Genomic DNA, 23,849 nt, shown 5'->3' with positions numbered 1-23,849 from the left:
TCCAACTCATTGGATGCATGATCATTCTAACTATTAACAGCCATTGTAGATTGAGGTCAGATAGTTCAACTAATGGTGGTCTTTAAACTGGTGGGGAAGATAAGGATGTGTCTAGAAACATCCATGAGGTTTCTTCCAATAATTTGCCAGTTATAATGTGTTGTTGACAATAGGGTATTGCTGGATGTTTATGTATTTACTTACAATAAGACTTGTGAGATTCTCACTCAGCCAGGACAGTTTGAACCAGAACTCTTGAAACCAGTTTTGATTTTTAGTGTCAAGCTAAAGTGATCTCAGAATGTCCTCCAACTATCTTGACCACGGACAATGTTACTGATCCCAATGTATGTGGCTTGTTTACCTGAAGTGTTTGGTTTAGTTGCAAATTTTCCTGTAAATTCTAAAAACAAAACTCTTTATCCGCCCACTCTGCACTTATCACTCATTCATGTGGTTGCCTCATTCACCATTCACACTAAGAGTCCAGATGGACTTAAGTCAGTCAGTCTGCCAAGACAGCATGGTTGTTGAGAAGACAAACTGGATTCTAAGGAATGCAGAAAATGAAACACTTATTTCATTAGAATAGTAACTATGCTGTTAAACTCTGGATTGCTAAGAACCCAACTTATGCTTTCCTGATAAGATCAGAAAACACCTCCGCCCATCTCTGTCTGTATTCTCTGTCAGAGTCAGTTTCTATGTCACAATGTTTCTCTATCTGTCAGTCTGTGTCTCTCCCTGTTTCTCTGTTTACTCTATCAACCCTAAATCAGGAACTGAAGATTAATATTAAGGACTGAAAAAGCTGTAAGATCAAAAGCCCTGAGTTTCACTTTACAATAAGGGTGCAATTTGTGAACCATAAATACAAGGAATTTTTGAAAGAAAGCAATACCAGTACCTGGTCTGCTTTATCATTTCTCACATGCATTCCATGGGATTTTTCTTAATCAAAGTGGCCTCACAGGGGGAATCAATTATAGCTTTCAATATTTGCTGATATCTCACTGAAGAAGATGGAATAATTTGAGTTTATGATTTTAGGCTTGTATTTGGGGTAGATATACAGTAGTTCCACACTTTGAGTCTGTTTAAACTCCTCCAACATTTGTCTTTGCCACAGGTGAGGTGGGAAATGGAGTTAGAGGTTGCTGTCAAATAGTCCTGGTCCCACGTAGAATATTTGCCTTCTCTGACACCTTTAGGGGGAACAGCAATTCTCCATCAGATTGAATCAGTGTGTCTAGTTAAAGGCAGTATTATTGGAAACACCTCAGTCCTGTAGCCAGGCTTCAGCACCTAGCTCATGAGTCCCAGCTCCCCACTCCTTCCAACCAATGTTAATTCCCAACTGTTATCACTATCCAACTTTTTTCTGTGTGTTGTGGAGAGGATGATATATCAGAACCACCTTTACAGTCTGGTCTTCATTCATGTTTAATGTTAATATTTATTTTCCTACCTTTTGTTTTGTGATTGAATGGCTTGTGGTTCCCAAATACGCCTTTCCCCAGCCTCCTAAGATAGCTGAGACTTTATTTGTTCAGTAGGCTACAGACAAAGACAAGGTTCAGTTTTACTTTGGGTTTGTGAAGCTAGCTGACACAGGTCTTTGAGTATAACAGGACTGAATGGCCCAGCACTGACTATAGGTATAACAGGACAGACTGTGTATGCCCCTGCACAGACTATATGTAACCAGTAGATTTCTTATGATGTTTCAGTATCCTGTTATTAAACAGTGCTTTGAAAAAAAAAGAGCTCTGAATCTCATTGTGATTGGATCATTATACGTTTAGCCTTTACTCTGACACAGAAAACCATTGCTGTTATACTGAAGGTTGTTATGTCTCTTGCAGGGAGGTGGCTGCAGGTTCATCAGGTATAACTGTTCCATCCAGGCTCCTCGGAAGGGCTGGGCCCTCATGCATCCAGGGCGATTGACCCATTACCACGAGGGTCTTCCAACGACCAGTGGCACAAGATACATCGCTGTCTCTTTTGTTGACCCTTAATTAAAGTGCTTAGAATCTGAGTGCATGCAGCGGAAACTGTTACAGACTGTTTGTGACATACCGCAATTTGACCTAATTCAGAATATTGCAGCAAGGATGGCCCATATTCCTACTTTGTATATAATGGTTTAAAGAATTCCCCAAGTGCTTAGTATGAAGAGATAGTTACACCAGGTGCAACTGTGTCAGTTGTGAAGTTAGGCTGAGGTTTAGTCAAGTCCAAAACAACATGTATCTAACTTGTAGGTTCTAAAGATAAAGCACAGCCCCCTCCCTTTAATAATGGGACAATAAGTAATCCACAGATTTTAAAGTTACAGTGCTACCCCATTGCATATTATGCAGACCCCATGAAACCTAGATGCTGGAGGTACCTGGCTATTCAATTCCATTTTAGCTTGAAATGGTTGGATACAGTAACTTCCTGCGTAAATCGGGCTCTGGCTCTTTTCGAATCCTGGAGTTCAAAGTACTCCCATTCCTTCACAGCCAGGGTAACAGAGAGGTTACTGTGACCGAATCTCTGCCCTGTGTCAGGTTAAACCCACTGGATATGTGCATGCATGTTTTGTGGTTTGGGACAGGATGGTTTTGTCAGTATTGGTTTAATTATCTGCCAATACTCTCACATGTGGAACAGAAATGCCAGTGCCCTTTGCAAAAGAAGCAAGTTAAAGATGGAAAAACACACAATAAAGTTCAATCAATAAGCTTTGTAGGAAGGGATGGAGAGGAGATTGAGTTGTGAATCACACTCACTCCCAAACTGACTGGTTGTAGGAATTTCAAAATTGGAACTAAGTGGTAATCAGAGAATTGAGGAGAAATTTCTTCAGAGTCTGAAAATACAGTACCACTGAAAGAGCTTAAAGGGAAGGAATTTACTTGAGCAATGAAGTTTAGAAGGGCTAGGAGAAAGGATAAGGAGTTGGCTGAGGGCTGCTCCTGCCTTTAAGAGATATCCTAACTCCTGCTAGTTGTATGTTCACTAGAAGCTTTCAGTATTCACGCCTTGGAGAACAAAGCTGAGGAGTGTGTCTCAGTATTAACACAGATTGAGAATAAATTGAGCATTTCATATATCCTGCTACAGATTTCACTTTATCTTTACTAGTATATCTCCAGCCTAGGTGGCATTTATGGCAATTGGAAACTCACAAACTGTCACTGCCCCTTTTGGCATTTTGTCCCCAGCATTTCTCATTATAAAGACCAATCTTTTTTTTGTCTCAGAATGTGTCAAGAATAGAGTTGAACCATCATGTCCCAAGAAATACAAACATCTCCCTGCTGTGCTTACAGCTCTGATTTCATGCATTGAACCCACAGTGTGACTGAATAGTATTAGCAATACTGCAAATGCCCTTCAGACTACCATTATAGAGTCGTAAAGCACAGAACCAGACCCTTCATTCCAATTTATCCATGCCGACCAGTTTCCCAAATTAAACTAGTCCCACTTGCTTGCATTTGGCCCATATTCATCTAAACCTTTCCTATTCATGTACCAATCCAAATGTCTTTTAAATGTTATAACTGTACCTGCACCTACCATTTCCTCTGGCAATTCACACACATTCCACACACAAATCACCTTCTGTGTGAAAAAGTTGCTCCTCAGGTCCCTTTTAAATCTTTCTCTTCTAACCTTAAAAAATGCTCTCTAGTTTTGAACTAACCCACCCTAGGGAAAAGACCTTTGCTATTCACCTTATCTATTCCCCTCATGATTTTATAAAACTCAATATGGTCACCTTTCAACCTCCTACGTTCCAGTGAAAAAACTCCCAGCTTGACCTAATAACTCAAAGCCTCCAATCCTGACAACAATGTGGTAAATCTTTTCTGAACCCTTTCCAATTTAATAATATCCTAACATGTTCAGAGATATAAGATTGGATTAATGGAGGAATGGTGACACACCAGGGCTCAATCTTGGGATTCATAGGAACACTGTCAAATATCTAAGGATCAATAATGTTTAAGACACTTCTCTCTTCTTCCCAACTCCTGCGGCTAATTTTCAGAAGTTTTTTTTTGTCTTTTTAAGGTTATTTTTAACTTTCTACTGTGTTGTATTTGGCTTTCACAGGGCGTAGCCTTCTCATTCCAGATCTGGAGAAGGGCTGAAAAACATAGGCAATATTTTTTGATAAACTTTGCAACTCGTTACTCGTTCTGATGGAGGGTGGGGCTGTGTATCCACAAGTATCAGAAACTGTCTATATTCTGAAATTTGCACATTGAATATTTAACAGTTCATAGAGATCCCATAAAGATTGATCAGAACTAGAAGGCTCTCAATAGGAAGATATACAGAGGGAAAACATAGAAAGTAAGATTTGAGAGCATACAGAATCTCTAGTCCTTTGATTTTTGAACTGTCAAAGTAAAAAAACAAATAAATTATGATCAAACATTTTCTGTGTTCTTTGCTGATACAATATTTCATGTAAGTTGTAGGAGGGTACTGGTCAATTTCAATTGCAATTTGTGGAAATAGTGAGGATCATAGAATCTGTAAAGTGAGGAGTTGGGCTGCTCGGCCTATCCAGTCTGCATCAATCTGCTGAACAGGATCACACCCAAGCCCAGCCATATTCCCATATCCTTGCATTTACTATGGCTAACCCAACTAACCTGCACATCTCTGGACCCTATGGACAATTTAGCACAGCCAATCCACCTAACCCACACACACAAACAGGGAGAATGTACAAATTCCATACAGACATTCACCCAAAGCTGAAATCGAACCTGGGTCTCTGGCATTGTGAGCCAGCAGTGCCAACCACTGAGTCACCGTGCTGCCTGTCTCTGCTCAATTAAGTCCATGGGTTACTGGAGTAACTCAACTACATTGCAAATGTTAGTTTATGAGGGAAGGTTGAGTAGAATATAAGTGAGGTTGATAGTGTAAATATTGAGAGACTGTTTGCCCTGAGTGGAGAACCTAGGTAGTTAAAGGGTTAAAAAAAACTGTGGGTGCTGGAAATCAGAAACAAAAACAGATAAAGGGATGGACATTCAGACTTGAGCTCAATAGAAATTTCTTTACTCAGAGGATTGTGAAGGAAATTATATCCAGGTTAGCAGAAAAGTGAGTTGAGGTTGTGGATCAGCCAGGATCTTGTTAACTGCCAATGAAGCTTCAAGAGGTTGAGTGACCAACTTCTGCTTCTGTTTCTAATGTTTTAATCCACAACTAACGAATCAGATCAAAGTTCTGCTGTCCAACCATTCAGTCATGATTGGTGATGAACAATTAGCTAATAGAACCGTGTGGCTCCATAAACATTCCCATCCGTATTGATGACAGAGCCTGGCATAGAATATGAAAGACGGACTGAAGCACCTACAATTCTGAAGAAGTGTCTAGGCCCGAAACGTCAGCTTTCCTGCTCCTCTGATGCTGCTTGGCCTGCTGTGTTCATCCAGCTCTGCACCTTGTTATCTCACGTTCTCCAGCATCTGCAGTTCCTACGATCTCTGAAGCATCTACAACCAGGTTTAGCTAAAAGTGCCAAGTTGATGAATCACCTTGCCCTCTTCCTGAGTTTCTCAGCTTCACAGATGCCAGTCTAGTTAGCTCCAGACTTTGTGTGAAATTTAAACTCTCCGCTGTGGTGGGTTTGAGAACAGGGATGGGGGAAACATTTAACCAAGTGGTGGGTGGGGACCTAGCTGCCTTTCCATCTCTGCCCAATTAATCCAAGGTGGGAAGGCATATGTAGATGGTATTCATTGCCCTGCTGCCAAGTGAGATTTTTAAACAGCCCACTCAATGACAGACCAAGAGTCAAAATGCAGGAGGCCTGAAAAGCAAACTCTATCAGGGACCCTTATGGAATTTGCAGGAGGCATGAGTGCCTGATTAAGGGGCCAAATGGCTAACAGCCACCCCCATGCCCTTGCGGTTAAACCCCCATCCCGTGGTATTTTCCCCCTTCCCACCATCTCAGTGCTCATCCACAATTCTACTTCATCAATGGGTGTAGTACTGGTAGCACCTATGCACCTCCTTGGTAGCACAACCAGTCAATGAAACCTGTTGACCAATCAGTGGCCAGCAGCTCTCAGGATCTTTGATGCTGGGGAAGACCTGCTGTTGCCCAGCTATGTGCCGGTGCACCTCCCTAAAAAGAAACAAGGGGTCTCACTGGATTTCCACCTGGCAGATGGGAGAACTGTTGCATCCATTAAATTGGACACAAGACTGCAGTTGAGGCCGAATCAACCATAACTTGCTACGTTTTGAGACTGTATAAAGCATTAAGGCTCTCTACTGCCTATCACCTGAGGGGCATTTTTTTCACACAGTGTGTGTCATATGTGGAATGAACTGCCAAAGGAAGTGGGAGATGCAGATACAGTTACAACATTTAAAAGTCATTTTCACAGATACATGAATAGAAAAGGTGTAGAGGGGTATGGGCCAAACACAGGCAAGTGGGATTACTTTGATTTGACTCTATTGCAGCTTTTCCTACATTCCAGCAATATGTCATTGACTATAAAATGATTTAACACATCTGGTGGCTATGAAAAGCAGTATGCAAATTCATTGCAAACAAAATTTTAGAAATATTCAGCATGTCTGTCTGCATCTTTAGACACAGAAACAGATGAAGTTTCAGGTTGGTGATCATTCCAGAGAACTGATTTTTTTTCTACAAACAAAGCACCAATCCCGTTAGGTTCTCTTCACAGATGGGCTAAACGTTTCTGTTTTTATTTTAGATTTTCAGCTCCTTCAGTATTTTGTCTTTATGCCATTGCGGGACACAACTTTCCCCAGTAAGGTACCATTCCATCCGAATCCTGTTTCCCTGGTAACGGAAGCAGACTGTCGCAGGTTAATGACGAGGAGCAGTCGCGGGTTAATGACGCAGGCTGTTGGTGTTCCCGGGAGCAGGAGCAGCGGTGGTGGCGGCTGCAGACCGATTGCAGTGGCCGTGGAGCAGGCAAGGCCCCGGCGATTCAAATGTAAGTCTGATCCTCGATGGAACGATTCAGGCAGAGGCCGGCATCGGGGAAAAAAAGTACGTGACCGAGTCGGAGGACCAAGCAATGTCGCAAGGTCACTGTCCTCCGCCGCCCGGAGCAGTACCAGAGGCCCCGGCCTCGGCTGACAGGGTTTCGAAGTCCAACGCTGGACGCAGGAGACCTTTCCCTGCGCCTCATCGCGTATAAAACACCTCACGCCGCCCGCCCTGTCTGTGTCAGGGCGCACGCCACCGTCCCCTCCTCGTCTTGTCTTGTCCTGTCCTTAAGGTAATAGCCCCGTCCCATCCAGTCTCATTCTAGAGCCTGTTACCCCCCTCAACCCTCTACAGTGGGGCACTGACATCCTCTCTGCCTCTGTATTCCTTGGACTCTGATCCCTGCTTTCTTACCCCTTCATCCCCCCCCACCCCACCCCCAACCCCACCCCCAAGCCCCATGTACAGCCAATCCATCTATGGGTTCTAAGTGAGTTTGATGTTTTTTTTCTCTCTCTCTCTCTCTCTCTCTCATTACTTCAGTGCCATGTCCCTGATGTTCTCCCGCTCACACCCAGTTGCAGTTGGTAAGAAAGATAAGCGTCTGATGGCTGAGGTTAATGCTTCTCCGCTCAAGCACTTTGTTACGGCTAAAAAGAAAATCAATGGAATCTTTGAACAGCTAACAGCCTACATCAAGGAGAGTGCTGCGTTTCTCAAAGGTAGGTAGTGATTTTTGCTGAATGGGGAGGGCAGTGAGCTCATAAATATATGTTCTGGATACAAGTGCAATGTAGTCTCTTCACATGGGAATGTGGCAGTTACACTCAGGATTTTTATTCACCTGCATCCATCTGTTACCTTAGGGAGATAGCATAGTAAGAACTTCCCTCCCCAAGACCTGTACTGATTATGACCTCCACTTCAGCTAGTTCAAAAGTTATGACTCTAGATAAATCTCATGCCCCAGGTTATCTGGATTGCATGGTGGTGGATAGCAGTACAGTCACATGGAATAGCCTGTATCACACTTCAATGTATCAGTGACTGGGGATTGTGCAGCTCTCTGTGCCCTTCCAGTGTGTCCATTCAAGCACATCCACTTATTCCTCCGATTGTCACAGCAACTGCCTTCATTTCTAAACATGAGCGCTGCATGGGACCTGGCTGCTTTCCAGAATCCCAGAAACTGAGATGCCATAGCTTAATCTCTGTTCATGTTTGTGATTGCATAGAGACACATCAGAATGGAGAGCTGGATCCCATCACCACAGAGGAGCAGGTGCTGGAGGTGACAGGTTATCTCTCAAAGGTCGGAGGGATCAGTGAAGTACTGGCACGGCGTCACATGAAAGTAGCATTTTTTGGCAGGTAGGTCATATACACCACCAGCAAAAGACAGCGTTAATTGCATTGCAGATTTATCAGTGTTTCTGCTATCCCAGACTTAAAATCATAAGAGTCTGTTTCTGAGCTGTATGACTCTATGAGTGTGAGAAATAGGAGCAGCAGCAAGCTATTTGGCCTATCAACCCTACTCTACTGTTCAATAAAGTCATGAATGATTTGTTGTGGAAATTCCAAGCTCCTGGCCATTCTATGGTGATGTGTCTACTCTACTAGTTTGTTCTAGGCTAATTGCATTTTGTTTACAGGACTAGCAATGGGAAAAGTAGTGTGATAAATGCTATGCTGTGGGACAAAGTTTTGCCTTCTGGAATTGGTCACACCACCAACTGTTTCCTACGTGTGGAAGGCTCAGATGGGAATGAGGCCTATCTGCTCACAGATGGATCTGAGGAGAAACGAAACATCAAGGTTAGACATTAGTTGACACTCATGGTATGATCATATGGAACAGGGAAATGGGTGCATTATCAGCAGTCTCCGTGACAGCACCAAATGCCAAGTAACATCAGAATAGTAACGGTTGAAGCTTGCACTGCAAGGTACTATGGAGATAGAAAGAACAATAGATCTGTGGAATTAATTATGTTATTTAAAAAGTACTTGTTCAATTGTTTCTTGTGTCTTTTATAGACTGTGAATCATTTGGCTCATGCGCTTCACCAGGATCAACAACTCACTGCGGGTAGTCTCGTGTCCGTCATGTGGCCAAAGATGAAATGCGCTTTGTTGCGAGATGATCTGGTGCTAATGGACAGGTATGAAAGGATGTACTTGGGGGGATCTCTCAATTCAATATCCCTGTAGTCACTGAGACCCCTCTCCTGTGCCCTGTAGTCATGGAATTCCCTATCCCGTGCTGGGTATTTACCAGCTCCCTGCCCCATGTCTTGTGAATGCCTGCACCCTGTTCTGTCCCTCAATATTAATGGATACTCTTTCTCTCTGTTTCTCCCAGCCCTGGGATTGATGTAACCACAGAGCTGGACAGCTGGATTGATAAATTTTGCCTAGATGCTGATGTTTTTGTGTTGGTGGCAAACTCTGAGTCAACATTAATGCAAACGGTGAGTGAACAAGACACCATCGTATACGGGCAAGACTAAGGAAGACAATGTGCGAGACTCAGTTGTGTACTGCAGGCGCTGAGTTATCAAGGCACTGACACCTGTGGGCAGACGTCAATAACTGGTTGAGTTCAAAGGTAAAATTTAACTCCTTGTCTTCTTTTTCAGGAGAAGCAGTTCTTTCACAAAGTCAACGAACGATTGTCACAACCCAACATTTTTATCCTCAATAACCGCTGGGATGCATCTGCATCAGAACCTGAGTACATGGAGGAGGTGAGCTATACTGCAAAACAAGCAGCTCTGTGATTCGCTGTGTGAGGCTCTGAGCACACCATGAGGCCATGGCCCTTGTGGGTGTAGGGAAGACAGGTTGGAGACTGAGCTTCATCTGCTGCATTGTGAAACCGGCATCATTTGGAGCCACTGAATCATAGAATCTTCCATTCAGCCCATTGTGTCTGGAGCCCCTGTTTGAAAGCTATCCAGTTAGTCCCATTTTCCTGCTGCTCTGTGCCCATACTCCTTCAAATTTGTCCTTTCTAAATATTTATCCAATTCCCTTTTGTAAGTTATTGTTTAATTTTCTTACACCACCCATTAAAGTAGTGCATTTAAGATCACAAGAATTCAATGGGTTTTAAAAAAAATCCTTTTGCATCTAGTTCTTTTACCAATTTCATAAGTCTAAATTATCAAACCTTCTGCCACTGAAGGCAGCTTCTCCAAAACCCTCATGATTCTCAACCTTAGTTTCTCTTAAACTTTTCTATTCCAAGGCGAATAATCCTATCTTCTCTGAAGTGGTTGCCCTGGCGTAAAAATGTTGTGCTGTGAGCTCCTTTCCAGACCAGTCGGCAGGCATGACTGACGATCTGCTAAGGGAATGATGGAGGAGACTCGTGTTTCAAGCAATGCAGATGTCTGTGCTTATTGTCACTCTGTGTGTGACTAACACTGGACAATATGCACACTCTGCAGTGCAACTGCAATGATTATAGTGATAACTAGGGTATTTATCAACACTGGCTCATGAATGTTCTTTTTTTTTCCTCACTCTGTGACTGGGCATTGTTTGAGTAGAATGTTAATCATGCAGCACCTCTTTCCATGATGACAGGTGCGCCGGCAGCATATGGATCGCTGCACCAGTTTCCTGGTGGACGAGTTGGGAGTAGTGAATCGGGCTCAGGCCACAGATCGCATATTCTTTGTATCAGCCAAAGAGGTTTTGAATGCTCGCATCCAGAAAGCACAGGGGATGCCAGAAGGAGGTATGAAGGAAGCAAACAGGATTGCTACATATTCATAATAACCCTGGTTGAATAAGCAAAATTCCTGACCTATAGAATCCCACCGCTTGTAAAGGGGCCATTTAGCCCATCATGTCTGTCTCTTAGAAAGGTTCACACAGTTAGTTCTATTCTTTACTTTCCCCATTGCCTGGCAAAGTTTTACCCTACATTTTTTCCATTCTGAAAATGAGTCATATCAGGCTTGATTGTTTGGCTCTTTCCACAGATGTTGCAAGATCAGCTGAGTTTCTCCTGTACTTAATTGTTTTATTTCAGGTCTCCATTATCTACAGTATTTTGCTTTACTTTATTTACTTAGAATTCATTAATGATTGTATCCTTTGACATAATCTGACCCACCTATCCGCTCCACCCTTCCCACTGACATCCACAATAACCTCCTACCTGCATCCACCTATCTCCATCCCACCTAACCTCCCCCCCCACCCCCCTCCGCCAGCCCCACACCCTCCCTCTATTTATTTCTGGGTCCCCTCCCCCTCCCCCTCCCTAGTCCTGACAAAGGGTTTCAGCCTGAAACATTGATTTCCCCGCTCCTTGGACGCTGTTTGACCTGCTGTGCTTTTCCAGCTCCACATTTATTGACATATGCTATGACATAGCAACATAGAAAATAGGATTGTTGGCCTTTGAGCCCTGAACCTGTTCTGCCATTCAGTACGATCATAGCTGATCATCTAACTCAGCAAACAGGTCTTGGTTCCTCCTCATATTCAGTGTTTTGGCCTCAACTGCTTTCTATGGCAGAGAATTTCACAGGCTCATAACTGTCTGGGTAAAGATATTTCATCTTATCTCAGTTTTAAATGGCCTAGCCCATACCCTGAGACTGTGATCCCTTGTTCTGGACTCCTGGTCATCAGGAATATCCTTCTTGCATTTACCCTGTCTAGTCCTGCCTGAATTTTATAGGCTTAGCTTAGGGTTAATGACATGAAGTGCAAAAGTTGTGAGAGAAAAATTTGCAGTGAGCCATGATGGACCCAGCACCATGAATCTAACTCAAGGAAACACTTGCCTGAAAATGGAAAGGTTAAGTCCAGTGACTTTGAATATTTTTACGTTAAAAGTAGATAGATTCTTGGTAAGGAAGGAGGTGAAAGGGTATCAGGGCTTGGCGAGAATGTGGAGTAACAGAGCAACTATGATCTTATTAAATGGTAGAACAGACATTACAGGGGCTAAGAGGCCTATTCCTGATATAGATGTGGGTTTCTTTTCCAATTTGCAACTGTGATGCTGGTCATCCACCTCATCAAACAGTTCATGGTTGTCCTTCATTGTAAGTCAAAGACTATTTCTGTACTTTGTGAAAACCAACACACTGAACCTTATGAAAGTAGATATGTAAGTTGTTTAGGTTCATTTAGTTTAAAATAAGGTTATAGCTTGACAAGGGGCAGGGAGGAGAGGAAGCATTTAATGGCTTGATTATTCTGTGATTTATCATGTGAGTCTGTTTATTGTTGAAATTCCTTATCCATGTGAATGGAGACAAGTGAGTACTCACTGGCATCAAATTCACCAGGGAAGAAGAAAAGAACAAACTGCTCCCAATCCTGGACGTCATGGTAGAACACAGGGCCAGGCCAACGGGGAATTTCTGACAAAGGTACACAGAAAGGCCACACACATGGATCAAGTCCTGAATTTCAACAGCAACCACACCAACATTCACAAACGGACTTCTGTAAAAACACTACTTAAATGAGCAACAACACACTGCAGCAACCTGGAACTACGCCAAAACGAAGAATGCCTCTACCAAGTGTTTAAGGACAACGGCTACCCGAACAGCTGGGTCCGATGATGCCTACCATACAAACAACAAAGATACAGTAAGCCCTGACACACTCGTCATGTTACCATACATCAAGAACACATCCAAACTGACCACAAGACTCCTATGACCATTGAGCATCAGAGTGGCACACAAACCTACATCAACACTACGCCAACTGCTAACTTGAACCAAAGACCCCCTACCCACTATGGACAGAACCAACATCATATACAAGATCCCATGCAAAGACTGCAACAAACATTACATTGGACAGACAGGAAGGAAACTGGCCACAAGAATACATGAACACCAACTAGCAACAAAAAGACATGACCAGTACATGACCATTTTTCTGAAGAAGGGTCTAGGCCCGAAACGTCAGCCTTCCTGCTCCTATGATGCTGCTTGGCCTGCTGTGTTCATCCAGCTCTACGCCTTGTTGTCTCAGATTCTCCAGCATCTGCAGTTCCTACTATCTCTGACCAATACTCACTTGTCTCCATTCACTCGGATAAGGAGAGCCACCAGTTCGATTGGGACAACATCAGGATCCTAGGACAGGCCAGACAGAGACAAGCATGGGAATTTCTCCACCAAGAAGGCCATCAATAAACATGTAAAATTAGACCCTATATATACACCACTGCAAGGAAAAACCGGAAATGAGGTAAGCAATTCCAATGGACCCCAGAGTTTAAATATCAGGCGGAAAAACAAAACAGCGCTTCATCGGCGGCTGCACTGATGATGTTACTCGGCAGGGTAATGAAATGTCTGCAAACTAACGAACCAGCTCGGTGAGTGAACCAACCACAGCATCCACAACCCGAGCTACAAATCTACTCAAGAACCTTCCAAATCCGGCAGAGATTCACCTGCACTACATCTAACCTCATCAACTGTATCTGTTGCTCCCGATGTGGTCTCATCTATATCAGGGAGACCAAACACAGACTCAGGGACTGGTTCACGGAGCATCTGCGCTCTACATGCACCAACTTAACCTGACCTTACGGTTGCCATCCACTTTAACTCCACCTCCCACTCCCTTAGTGACATATCCATCCTTGGCTTCCTCCACTGTCAGAGTGAGGCCAAACACAGACTGGAGGAACAATAGCTGATATTTTGCCTTGGGAGGTTACAACCCAATGGCCCAATATTGACTTCACCAGCTTCAAAATCTCTCCACCCCTAACCTGTTCATCTTTAGCAGAAATCACTGAGTAACAATCAAGACTTGGACACTCCTTTCCCTAACTCATAGACACTGTGACCAATTGCTAACTTGACCCAGACTGCACTGTCGTTCGTTAGACTGAAATAATTGTGTTTCACTGCAGCTGTCTGACTTTGATGCTGCATCTCTTATGTTGTGGATTATTTCCCAGCCTTCATCTACCGGTTTAATTTATGATGCCTGAATTTCTGCATGTCTCTGAGAAGTGATGTGGTTCATACTGTTTGTGTGTTGTGAACAGGTGGAGCACTGGCTGAGGGCTTCCAGGCAAGAATGTTCGAATTCCAGAACTTTGAGCGACGGTTTGAGGTGAGTCTGTGCTGAATGATAGGACTTATTCATAGTTTTCACTGAAAGCCCTTGTGTTCCATAAATCCATCAGGTCCTTATTTCATTTGGTCAAATAAATGTGGTCTTTTACTCTGTGTAAGAATCCTTCTGACCTAAGTTCATTTCCTCTGAGTTGTTCTTGCTATAAGGTTTAAGAGTTTAAGCTGATTCCTGTGTAACCTGTCCTCCTGTTTTCTGAATATTTTCTGCAGGAATGTATCTCGCAGTCAGCAGTGAAGACTAAGTTTGAACAACACACAGTCCGTGCCAAGCAAATCTCTGAGGCCCTTCGGCGAATCATGGATTCTGTGCATGTTGCTGCCACAGAGCAGAGGTGTGTACAGAAAGCAGGGCCAATGTTACTTAAAGTTTTTTGATGCATCAACAGGTTGTCCATAATTTAAAACAACACCCCTGCCCCAATTTCTGATCGGGATGTTTAATTCACTGGGGAGGATAGGGGGACATTAAGAATATAAGAAATCAAAAAATAAAATGATAAGGACCTTGTACAACGGAATAATACCACTGTCCTTAAGACCGTCACACTGAGGATTTTGGATTAGATGAGGTTGGGATTGATCTTTAATCTCATTTCAGGGTACATTGCCTGAAACAGAGAGAAGAACGAATGGATCGATTGGAGTTTATAGACAATCAACTGGATTTATTAACCCAGGACTGTAAAGCTAAAATGAAACAGATCACTGAGGAGGTGGAGCGGCAGGTGAGATTGAGTATCGAAGGGCCAGCTTTGCATTTTTTTTCAGGGGGTTTTGGGGGAGCAGGTAAGTGTGATGTAATGTTCTCAGTGGTATTTCCTCTGCTCCAAGATTTTGTACCTACTGCTAAGTCTGACCTGGCCACAGTTTGATGCCATTTCCTGTGTTTCAGGTCTCGAATGCAATGGCAGAAGAAATCCGCCATCTTGCCACATTGGTGGATGATTTTCAGATGGATTTTCACCCCTCTCTGGTGGTGCTTAGAGTCTACAAGAGTGTGAGTATTTGGTGTCAGAATGAGTGGATTGATCCCTGGGCTCAATCTTCTTGCATTAGAATCACCCTGTCTCCTGGGTGAATCTTCCTCCAGGAGTTTTGATTAGTCTGCATGCAGTTGGTCGATGTGAAAGATTTGTACCCCAAGAGGATGGAACTCATTGAAAGATGTCTGAGCACCAGTTCCATCGTGAACACCCCGTCTTAATGCTCAACTCCCTCTCGCACGCGTTCAAACTTGAGAAATTGGTGGAAGATGTGATTATTAGGCTCATGGTTACTAGAAGAGCAGTACTTGTGGCAGGTGTTCTAAAGCATTGTAGGTGTGTAAGCCTGCTTGTTAGACCAGCCCCTCAGTCTGCTTCATTTGTCTCCAGTTGCAATTCAGTTAGTGGTCATGTAACAAATCAGTTGTTAGAATTTCTTTATTGGAAACTTGCTAAAAGGCTGAGGGTGAAGAATGAGGAAATGGGACAGGCAAATTGGGGAGGCAGTGCTGGTTGATGTCAAGGTTGAATTATAAAAGTTTGTAGGTAGTAGGAGCAAGATCCAGAGAGAGAATTAGTTTGAGCTGGAGGTGAATGAATCTTGGATCCAACATAATGAGGGTGCAGGAAGGAGAAGTCTGTGTATAGGATATGCAATCTGAAATTTGGAAGGAAGAAAAGGAACTTTCAGGGAATTACTAATCTTAATAGGATCAAGTGAGAAGCCAGTGTGGGTGCCAAGCCCTCTGGGGAAAGTGACTCCATAAACTTGACAGCCAAGAACGAGGCGGGGAAAGAAACTTTATTCAGCCCCTCTGCAGAGGAAATAAGACTGGACTTTGAGGAGCGGTAATGGTGTACTGGTATTATCACTGGACTAGCAATCTAGAGTCCCTGGATAATCCTGGCTAATGCTCTGAGGACATGACTTTGAGTCCCATCATGGCATGGATATTTTAATTCAGCTCACAAATCTGAAATTTAAAGCTAGTCTAATGGTAACCATGAAACCATTTGTCAGTTGCTATTAAAAGAAAACCCTCCTGGTTCACTAATGTCCTTGAGGGAAGGGAAATCTGCCATTCTCACCTGATTTGGCCTGCATGTGACTCCAGTTCAACAGCAGTGTGGTTGACTCAGTTGCCCTCTGACTCAGTTCAAGTTGCTGTTGGCGAAGAGAAATAAATGCTGACTTTGCCAGTGTCACTCACTTTGCATGAAAGAATTAAAAAAAAAACTTGACAGATCTGAGTTTTATGGTCCCAGGGTCAATGTTGTTCTTTCTCTCAGTTTGTTCCACCTATTCTAAGCATCCTTTTCTTTGTTCCTCCCTTCTTATAGGAGCTTCACAAACACATTGAGGAAGGACTTGGGCGCAACATGTCTGATCGTTGCTCTGTCACCATTACAGCCAGCCTGCAAAAAACACAACAGGAAATGATCGGTCAGTGTTGGACATTTGGTCTTTTCACAGTGTAACATTTATGAGAAATAAGAGTTTCAGCTACGTGTCAACAAATGAGTAGCATTGAACTTTTTTTTTATAGAATCCCTACAGTGTGGAAACAGGCCATTTGGCCCAACAAATCCACACTGCTGCTCCAAAGAGCATCCCATCCTGACTCATTCCCCTTCCCCTGCATTTCCCCATGTCTAACCCAAACATCCCTGGACATTACGGGCAATTTAGCATGGCCAACCCACTAGTGTGCTCATCTTTGGACTGTGTGAGGAAACCGGAGCACCCGGAAGAAACCCACGCAGACACGGGGAGAACGTGCAAACTCAACACAGACAGTTGCCCGAGGGTGGAATCGAACCCAGGTCCCTGGCGCTGTGAGGCAGCAGTGCTAACCACTGAGCCACCTTGCCACCCTGCTGTGCTGCGGTCTGCAGCATTGGGCTTGTTTATAATTTAATTTCCTCCAAGAGTACTTGATACTAACCATACGTTTTGTCCTTTAGCTGCAGCTTGTACTCATTTAACTACTGTGTCAAGGTTGCTGACACATTAGAGACAGCAGGGAACATGGAGCAGACCAAACTGGTTTTTAAAGGAGAAAGAAGTGAGAATTTGGTGTCTGTAGGAATGGGCTGTGGGGTGCAGGGTGTGAGGGCAGGGTTGGGGTACCAGGGTTGGGATTGTGTGGAGAGTTCTGTGAAGCCTTGTGTTAGTTGGTGATGGAAACCTTCTGAAACCCCTTTCCAGTGGATGATTTTGAAAAAATTTCTCTCTTTTCCTTACCCCAGACAGCCTGCGGCCCCTACTACCACCTACAGAAAGAGGTCAGGTAGATGTGTTGGTACCTCGTCAGCGTTTTAGTCTCAGTTATGACCTAAACTGTGATCGACTCTGTGCTGACTTCCAAGAGGACATAGATTTCCACTTCTCACTTGGGTGGACAATGCTCATCAATCGCTTCCTTGGCCCAAAGAGCAGTCGCAGAGCACTAACAGGATACAATGACCAGGTAAAGCAAAGGAAAAACCCATTATCTAGTTATTAACGAAATTCTGGTTTTTGGCTTTTAAGCCAGGTTGCAGGATTAAATGTTGGTCAGGGCAAAGGGGTGAACTCCCTGTTTTCTTTTAAATGATTCTTTGGGACAGGGGTCTCAGTTTCAAATCTCATCTAAATGATGGCAATTCAAACAGTGCAGCATTCTCTCAGTACTGCCTCGATTATGTGCTCAAGCCTCTGGAATGAGACCTCAACCCTCGAATCTCTGGCCAGAGGCAAAATACTATCACTGAACCATTGTTGATTGCTAGTAGCGAGATTGGTTCCTCTGCTGCTTTCCTGTCATCTAACTGACGTATGAGGTAATTTGAGAGGTTTGTATTAGTTGTAGGCTGCCTGACTTCCATTCATTCTTGTGTCTCCAGGTGCCACGGCAACTACCCATTACGCCAGTCAGCACCAGTTTACCACCCTTACCCCAGGGTTCCATGACCCAGGAAGAACTCATGGTTTCCATGATAACAGGATTGGCTTCATTAACTTCGCGGACATCTATGGGAATTATCGTGGTTGGGGGTGTGGTAAGTAATGGGGTGATCCCTGCCAAATTGCAAAGTCAGTAGCTGATAGAGGAACAATGACATTCTGAGCTGGACAGCAGCAGTTCCTCTGTATAACCGTGATATCGTTAGACTAACTCTAACCCTATGACAACCAAGATTGATTTATTAGACAGGACAGTGTGGCATTGCTGACACTGTGAGAAGGAGGAAGAGGAACAGGTTTTGGGACCTAAAGACAAACAATAACTTTAATTAATGTGGGAGCTGATCACAGCTTCAGGACATGCCATGTCTCATCAGGGTCAATGAAATACTTTTGAAGTGTAGTCACTTCTGTGCAAACACCAGAGCCTAAATGCACATAGTCCAGCGGGATCCCATAAGCAGCAGCTGAAGTGAAACCATTTAATATGTTTTGGTCATAATAGATAAAAGGAGAAATGTACCATGGAATTCTCCTGCCCAAGTAAGCAGGGCAGTTGTTCTTCATTGACTGTTGGCTGGGAACATGTACTTGTCAAAAGGCTTGGATCCGTCACTTTGACTGGAGTGGAGACTTCTACCATGAGGCCATGTTGACACCTCAAAATTACCTAAGTGGATTGCCATGCAGGTAGATGTATTTCATGGCATAAAGGTCACCAGCAAGATCCTCCTCGTTGTCCAGTGCTGCGGTGGTTGGCTAGAGTTGAGGTAACCCAATGACCTGATAGAGGCCTTTAATATGAATAGTTTTAATGTAAATATAAACAGCAATATTTGTTTCCATTCATGAGGGTAATAAGGATCCAAACTTAAAGTTATCTCTCAAAATGGAAAGTGACGGTGAGTTGACCCATTTCAAAGGGAATGAGACAGTTGCTTGGAATTGAGAAATGTTGATGTAGTTAGGAGTTGAGAGCAGGATTAGGTCATAGATTGGCATCTGGCTGGTGTCTGTCCATGGTCTCCTGTTGATGAAACAGTGGGCAGTGTGCATACACCTAAGGGATGTCTGATTTCTCATCCTTGCCTCTAGTATTACCATCCATTCATTCCTTGCTTAGCTGCCTGTTCAGATTGCCTTTGTAAAATATAAATGAACAGAAAATCTGTAGATGTCCTTGAGAAACGGATTGGAATGTTGCAGCAAATCAAATAAACCAGTGTTTTATAAAATGATGCTTTATGGAAGGGATAGTAAGAACTGCCGATGCTGGAGTCGGAGATAACACAGTGTGGAGCTGGAGGAACACAGCAGGCCAGGCAGCATCAGAGGAGCAGGAAAGCTGACATTTCGGGTCGGGACCCTTCTTCAGAAATGGGGGAGGGGAAGGGGGCTCTGAAATAAATGGTGGTGGGGGGGCAGTGATAGCAGGCAGATAGTGGAGCGGATAGTTGGGAGAAAAGACGGACAGGTCAAGGAGGCAGGGATGAAGCTAGTAAAGGTGAGTGTAGGTAGGCAGTGGTGGGGATGGGTCACTGTGGTGGGGATGGGTCACTGAGGTGGGAGGAGCGGTCTGCCTTCCGGAGGGACTGCTCTTTCCGCGACTCCCTTGTCCGCTCCACACTCCCCACTAGCCCCACCACCCCCAGCACCTTTCCTTGCAACCGCAGGAGGTGCTACACCTGCCCCTCCACCTCCATCCCAGGCCCCAAAAACACCTTCCACATCAAACAGATGTTCACCTGCACATCCGCTAAGGTGGTCTATTGTACTGTCTGTTCCCGATCTGGCCTCCTCTACATCGGGGAGACCAAGCGGACACTCGGAGACTGCTTTGTAGAACACCTACGCTCAGTTCGCAACAAACGACAACACCTCCCAGTCGCGAACCACTTCAACTCCCCGTCCCACTCCCTGGACGACATGTCCATCCTTGGCCTCTTCCAGTGTCACAACGATGCCACCCAAAAACTGGAGGAACAGCACCTCATATTCCACCTTGGAAGTCTACAACCCAATGTGGACTTTACTAGCTTCAAAATCTCCCCACCCCTGACCTCATCCCAAGACCAGCACCCCCCTTTCATCCTCGCCTCATTGACCAATCCCCACCACCACCTAGCTACACTGACCTTATACTAGCTTCATCCCCACCTCCTTGACCTGTCCGTCTTCTCTCCACCAATCCACTACCTACCTGCTTTCACCCCCCCCCCCCCCCCCCTATTTATTTCAGAGCCCCCTTCCCCTCCCCCATTTCTGAAGAAGGGTCCCAACCTGAAACGTCAGCTTTCCTGCTTCACCTTATGGAAGGGATTTGGAGAAATGCGAGCTCCTTGTCTGATTGTTTTTCAGGTGTGGAAAGCAGTGGGCTGGCGGCTGATTGCATTGACTGTGGGAATGTATGGCCTCCTGTATGTGTATGAGCGTCTGACGTGGACAACCAGAGCCAAAGAAAGAGCTTTCAAACGTCAACTTGTGGATTACGCTACTGAGAAACTACAGCTCATTGTCGGCTACACTGGATCCAACTGCAGCCATCAGGTGCAACAGTAAGTGAAGGAATGGGGCGAGTGTTGGAGTCAATATGGAGACAGATCCCACCTTCCACTGCGTCCTACACACATTCTTCTACTTCAAGATCTGGGCTGCTCCATTCAAATTTCAAAAGTTATTCCTCTCTGATTTTCTAATTGTCTTCCCCCACTGGCTCTGAAGGCGCCAACTCTTGCTCAAGTACAGTTGCCTAGTGCCATCTACCTCTTGTCCCATTAACCCAGTGCCAACACCCATCAGTTCCCCACACTGACAACTGTTCTTCACATCTGGCATTAACATATGAATTCTAGTAGGAATTCAAATACAATGACATTACAGTGAAGTCAGATCTGATTTCACTTGTCATCCCCACCTGCAGCTCCTACCAGAGACCAATGGATGCTAATCTGCAGCAAAACCCTGTCTGATTCATGCAATTTCCCCTTACTCATCGCATGTTCTAATGTTACAGTAAATGCATAGTTTTTTGTGTCTTTACCTTCTTTCCAAAGTGCTTCTGTTTCTATGCCTTCCTCTGCAGGGAGCTGACAGGAACATTCGCTCAGTTGTGTCAGCAGGTGGATGTAACACGGCAGAACCTCGATGAGGAAATTAAAGACTTAAATAAGAAGATTGAACTGCTGGATTCATTGCAGAGCAAAGCCAAGCTGCTCAGGTGAGTATCCACTAGTATTGGAAAAAACCAATGGCAAGCGTTGAGCACAAAAATATGATTACCAGAAGCATTTTGCTACATGTAGAGCTGTTCCATAAGGTCTAGTCTGTTGGAGTTTAGAGTCAAGTGATCAAGTACTGTACACTATGTGGTAGATCTCTGACCCCCTAATTGAAGAGGGAAAGAGCTCTGGGACTCAAATGTTCTGCATGCTATGACTGGATGAAGGTGGTATCGCAGAGTACGTGGGAGTTGCCAGGCGTTCGACTTTGTTTAAGGAATGAAGTCTCATAGTTGTTGTGTTCCTTGACCTCTGCTTGTTGTAACTGACTGTTATTCTTTGCAGGAATAAGGCTGGCTGGCTGGACAGTGAGCTGAACATGTTCACTCACCAGTACCTGGAGCAGAGCAGATGAGAGTAACTAATTTCGTACAAGATTGAGAGATGTTTCCTGTATCTGAAACACAGATCCAACACTAACTACTGTGCTGGGGGAGGTTGGGGGTATTGTTGGAATATTATTTTTTCCTCTCAGAATAGTTTATACACATTTGAGAATTGATTTAAAACTGGGACTGAACTAATGGTATTGATTCAATGATCAGTGTTTGACTTTTTACACATGATGCATCACAAGTCAGAAGGAGACCACCTTCCTTGTCATGAATCAGCTCAGGCTTATTGATTTGCACTTGGCACACGGAACTTGTCTCCTTGATCTTTTGTAGTCTTGAGGTCCATGATCCCAAGTGACCTGTGGAATACTCCACTTGTGATCCACAGACCACTTTTTAACTACAGCAAAATATTGGACCTTTGTACAGCTGAGAAATGGTGAAACATTTGTATTTTGACTGGAGAAAAAAATAAGTTCCTTAGGAATGAAAAAATCATGATCCTGTTCCCAAACCCTTCCCCAAATTCACAATCTGTGTTGTCACAAACTTCTTGATAAGATTCTGGCCTGTAAATTTGAGTCCCTTTGGTCAGATTCCAGCCTGTGACACACTCTGAGTACCTCTTATTCTAGATTGTTTAAATTGTTTGTGCCCTGAATTGAATCTTTAGTGAGTTTTGTTTGGATAAAAAGTGGGCAGCAAGCCTGAGCTGAATGTAGTCCTAGTATGTAATGTTCTCAGTCTGTCAATCAGCCTTGCAGAGAAGCAAGCCAGTAAGAAAAGGAGAACTGAAATTCAAATCTGAATGGACTTGGGTACTGAGCTTACATGTAAACGTGGGAAAGATTTTTGCTGAATGGGAAAACAATTGCCTGTAATTTAATTAACTGTATTGGTGGGTGGTAAAGAAGAATTCCATTGTGCCTATCTGGTTATTAGTAAAGAGAGTATAATTAATTCCGATTTAGTGCTGATAGTGGGGTTTGGGTGGATAAAAAGAATAGCTTTTCCTCGTTCTCATATCAGACCTTCAGTCCAACTTGGAGGAGTATTTAATTGGAATCATGTGTAAGATAGTATACAGGATGCATTTGCATTTCATGAGTCACATTTATGAAAAGTGGGATATTTGCATGTAGATGTAAAAACCAAGAATGTTGAACACTGCAGATCCTGTGTGTGTAGATTGTCTGTGTAATGCAGTGTGAAGTATTTTTTATTGGTGTGATAGCTACATCTTTTACATTGACTGCAAACACTGTCCCAAAGGATGAGCATTCAAAACCCTAGATCTCTGCTGTGTTGTTTTCATGGTGATCTTGATGTACCCAGTTTTATTGATGGAGGAAACTCTTTACCCTGAATACTGGCAAATTCTGCGCTTTAAATTTTGTAATATATGGGAGCGTTAAGAGCTGTGATTATTCTGAACCTGTCAATTTTCACTGATGACAAATACTTTATAAATGCATCATGGACAACAGATTTGAATTTTGATCATGTACCCAGACTGTAACACTGAATCTTTCTTCTGGTTACATGGGCAGAAATATGAGTATTTAATATTTTTAAAGTAGCTATTTTGAGTTCAGCCATTACTTTGAGGCTTGTATTCAAAGTTTGAAGAATTTAAATAAATCATAAAATGTAAGAACTGAAAATTCTGAAAGTACACTTTGTTAGCATCTCAGAGAAAAGATGGGTTAATTATTGAAATATTAAGCTACTTATCTTTCAGATGCAAGTCACGTTGCTGTCCACTTCACTAAAGAATGAAGTGAGGAATCCAGGTTGAGGTTTGTTCCAGCTGTGTGAAGTTTGAGTAGTTGCACTGAATAAAAATGTGAGGCAGATGATTAGAGCTGTACATAACAAGGCACCAGAATTGGTTTAAATCTCAGTACTTTTGGTCATTCATATGCAGTTGGTTTTAGTTTTGAAAAAAATTTAAATGCACTATTTCTGCTGCTCATGATTGCAAAGCTTCCACTATTATTCTTGTCATGACTGGGACTGAACTTGTTTAAAGTACTGGACAAAATAAATTCATTTGAAAAAGTTCCTTTGTGTCATTTGTCCCTTTATGAACTAGAAGTGTTCTTTTATCTTTTAAGTGGAGGAGGATTAAAGGAAGAGCTTGGGATAATGATAGAAA

The 23,849-nt window shown here is 43.5% G+C and overlaps 2 protein-coding genes across 5 annotated transcripts in view; both read left to right on the top strand.

The window, feature by feature from the left end:
- Positions 1-3,514, top strand: part of plod1a (procollagen-lysine, 2-oxoglutarate 5-dioxygenase 1a) — a 29,515-nt gene extending 26,001 nt beyond the window's left edge. For all 3 annotated transcript variants that reach the window (XM_020519472.2, XM_048615177.1, XM_048615176.1), the window contains one exon: positions 1,866-3,514. In XM_020519472.2, coding sequence (XP_020375061.2) covers positions 1,866-2,021 — 156 coding nt within the window. In that variant the 3' untranslated portion in view covers positions 2,022-3,514. The remainder of the gene's footprint in view (positions 1-1,865) is intronic.
- Positions 3,515-6,888: 3,374 nt separating this feature from the next.
- Positions 6,889-23,755, top strand: mfn2 (mitofusin 2). 2 transcript variants are annotated; one of them, XM_020519469.2, is made up of 18 exons: positions 6,889-7,007; positions 7,547-7,725; positions 8,239-8,374; positions 8,659-8,821; positions 9,044-9,168; positions 9,369-9,477; positions 9,646-9,753; positions 10,598-10,751; positions 14,058-14,125; positions 14,359-14,480; positions 14,747-14,873; positions 15,041-15,145; positions 16,473-16,575; positions 17,382-17,602; positions 18,018-18,173; positions 20,437-20,633; positions 21,161-21,295; positions 21,642-23,755. In XM_020519469.2, the coding sequence occupies exons 2-18, from the start codon at positions 7,551-7,553 to the stop codon at positions 21,709-21,711; spliced, it is 2,274 nt and encodes a 757-aa protein (XP_020375058.1). In that variant the 5' UTR covers positions 6,889-7,007; positions 7,547-7,550; the 3' UTR covers positions 21,712-23,755. The 2 variants fall into 2 exon arrangements, with proteins under 2 accessions (XP_020375058.1, XP_048470883.1); XM_048614926.1 differs by lacking the exon at positions 6,889-7,007 and adding an exon at positions 7,040-7,295.
- The last annotated feature ends 94 nt before the right edge of the window (positions 23,756-23,849 follow it).

The sequence above is a fragment of the Rhincodon typus genome, chromosome 31 (genome assembly GCF_021869965.1).
Source record: "Rhincodon typus isolate 14 chromosome 31, sRhiTyp1.1, whole genome shotgun sequence".
NCBI classification, from domain to species: domain Eukaryota; kingdom Metazoa; phylum Chordata; class Chondrichthyes; order Orectolobiformes; family Rhincodontidae; genus Rhincodon; species Rhincodon typus.
Note: the sequence above shows the minus strand (reverse complement) of the source record. Positions and strands in the feature narration are given on the sequence as shown.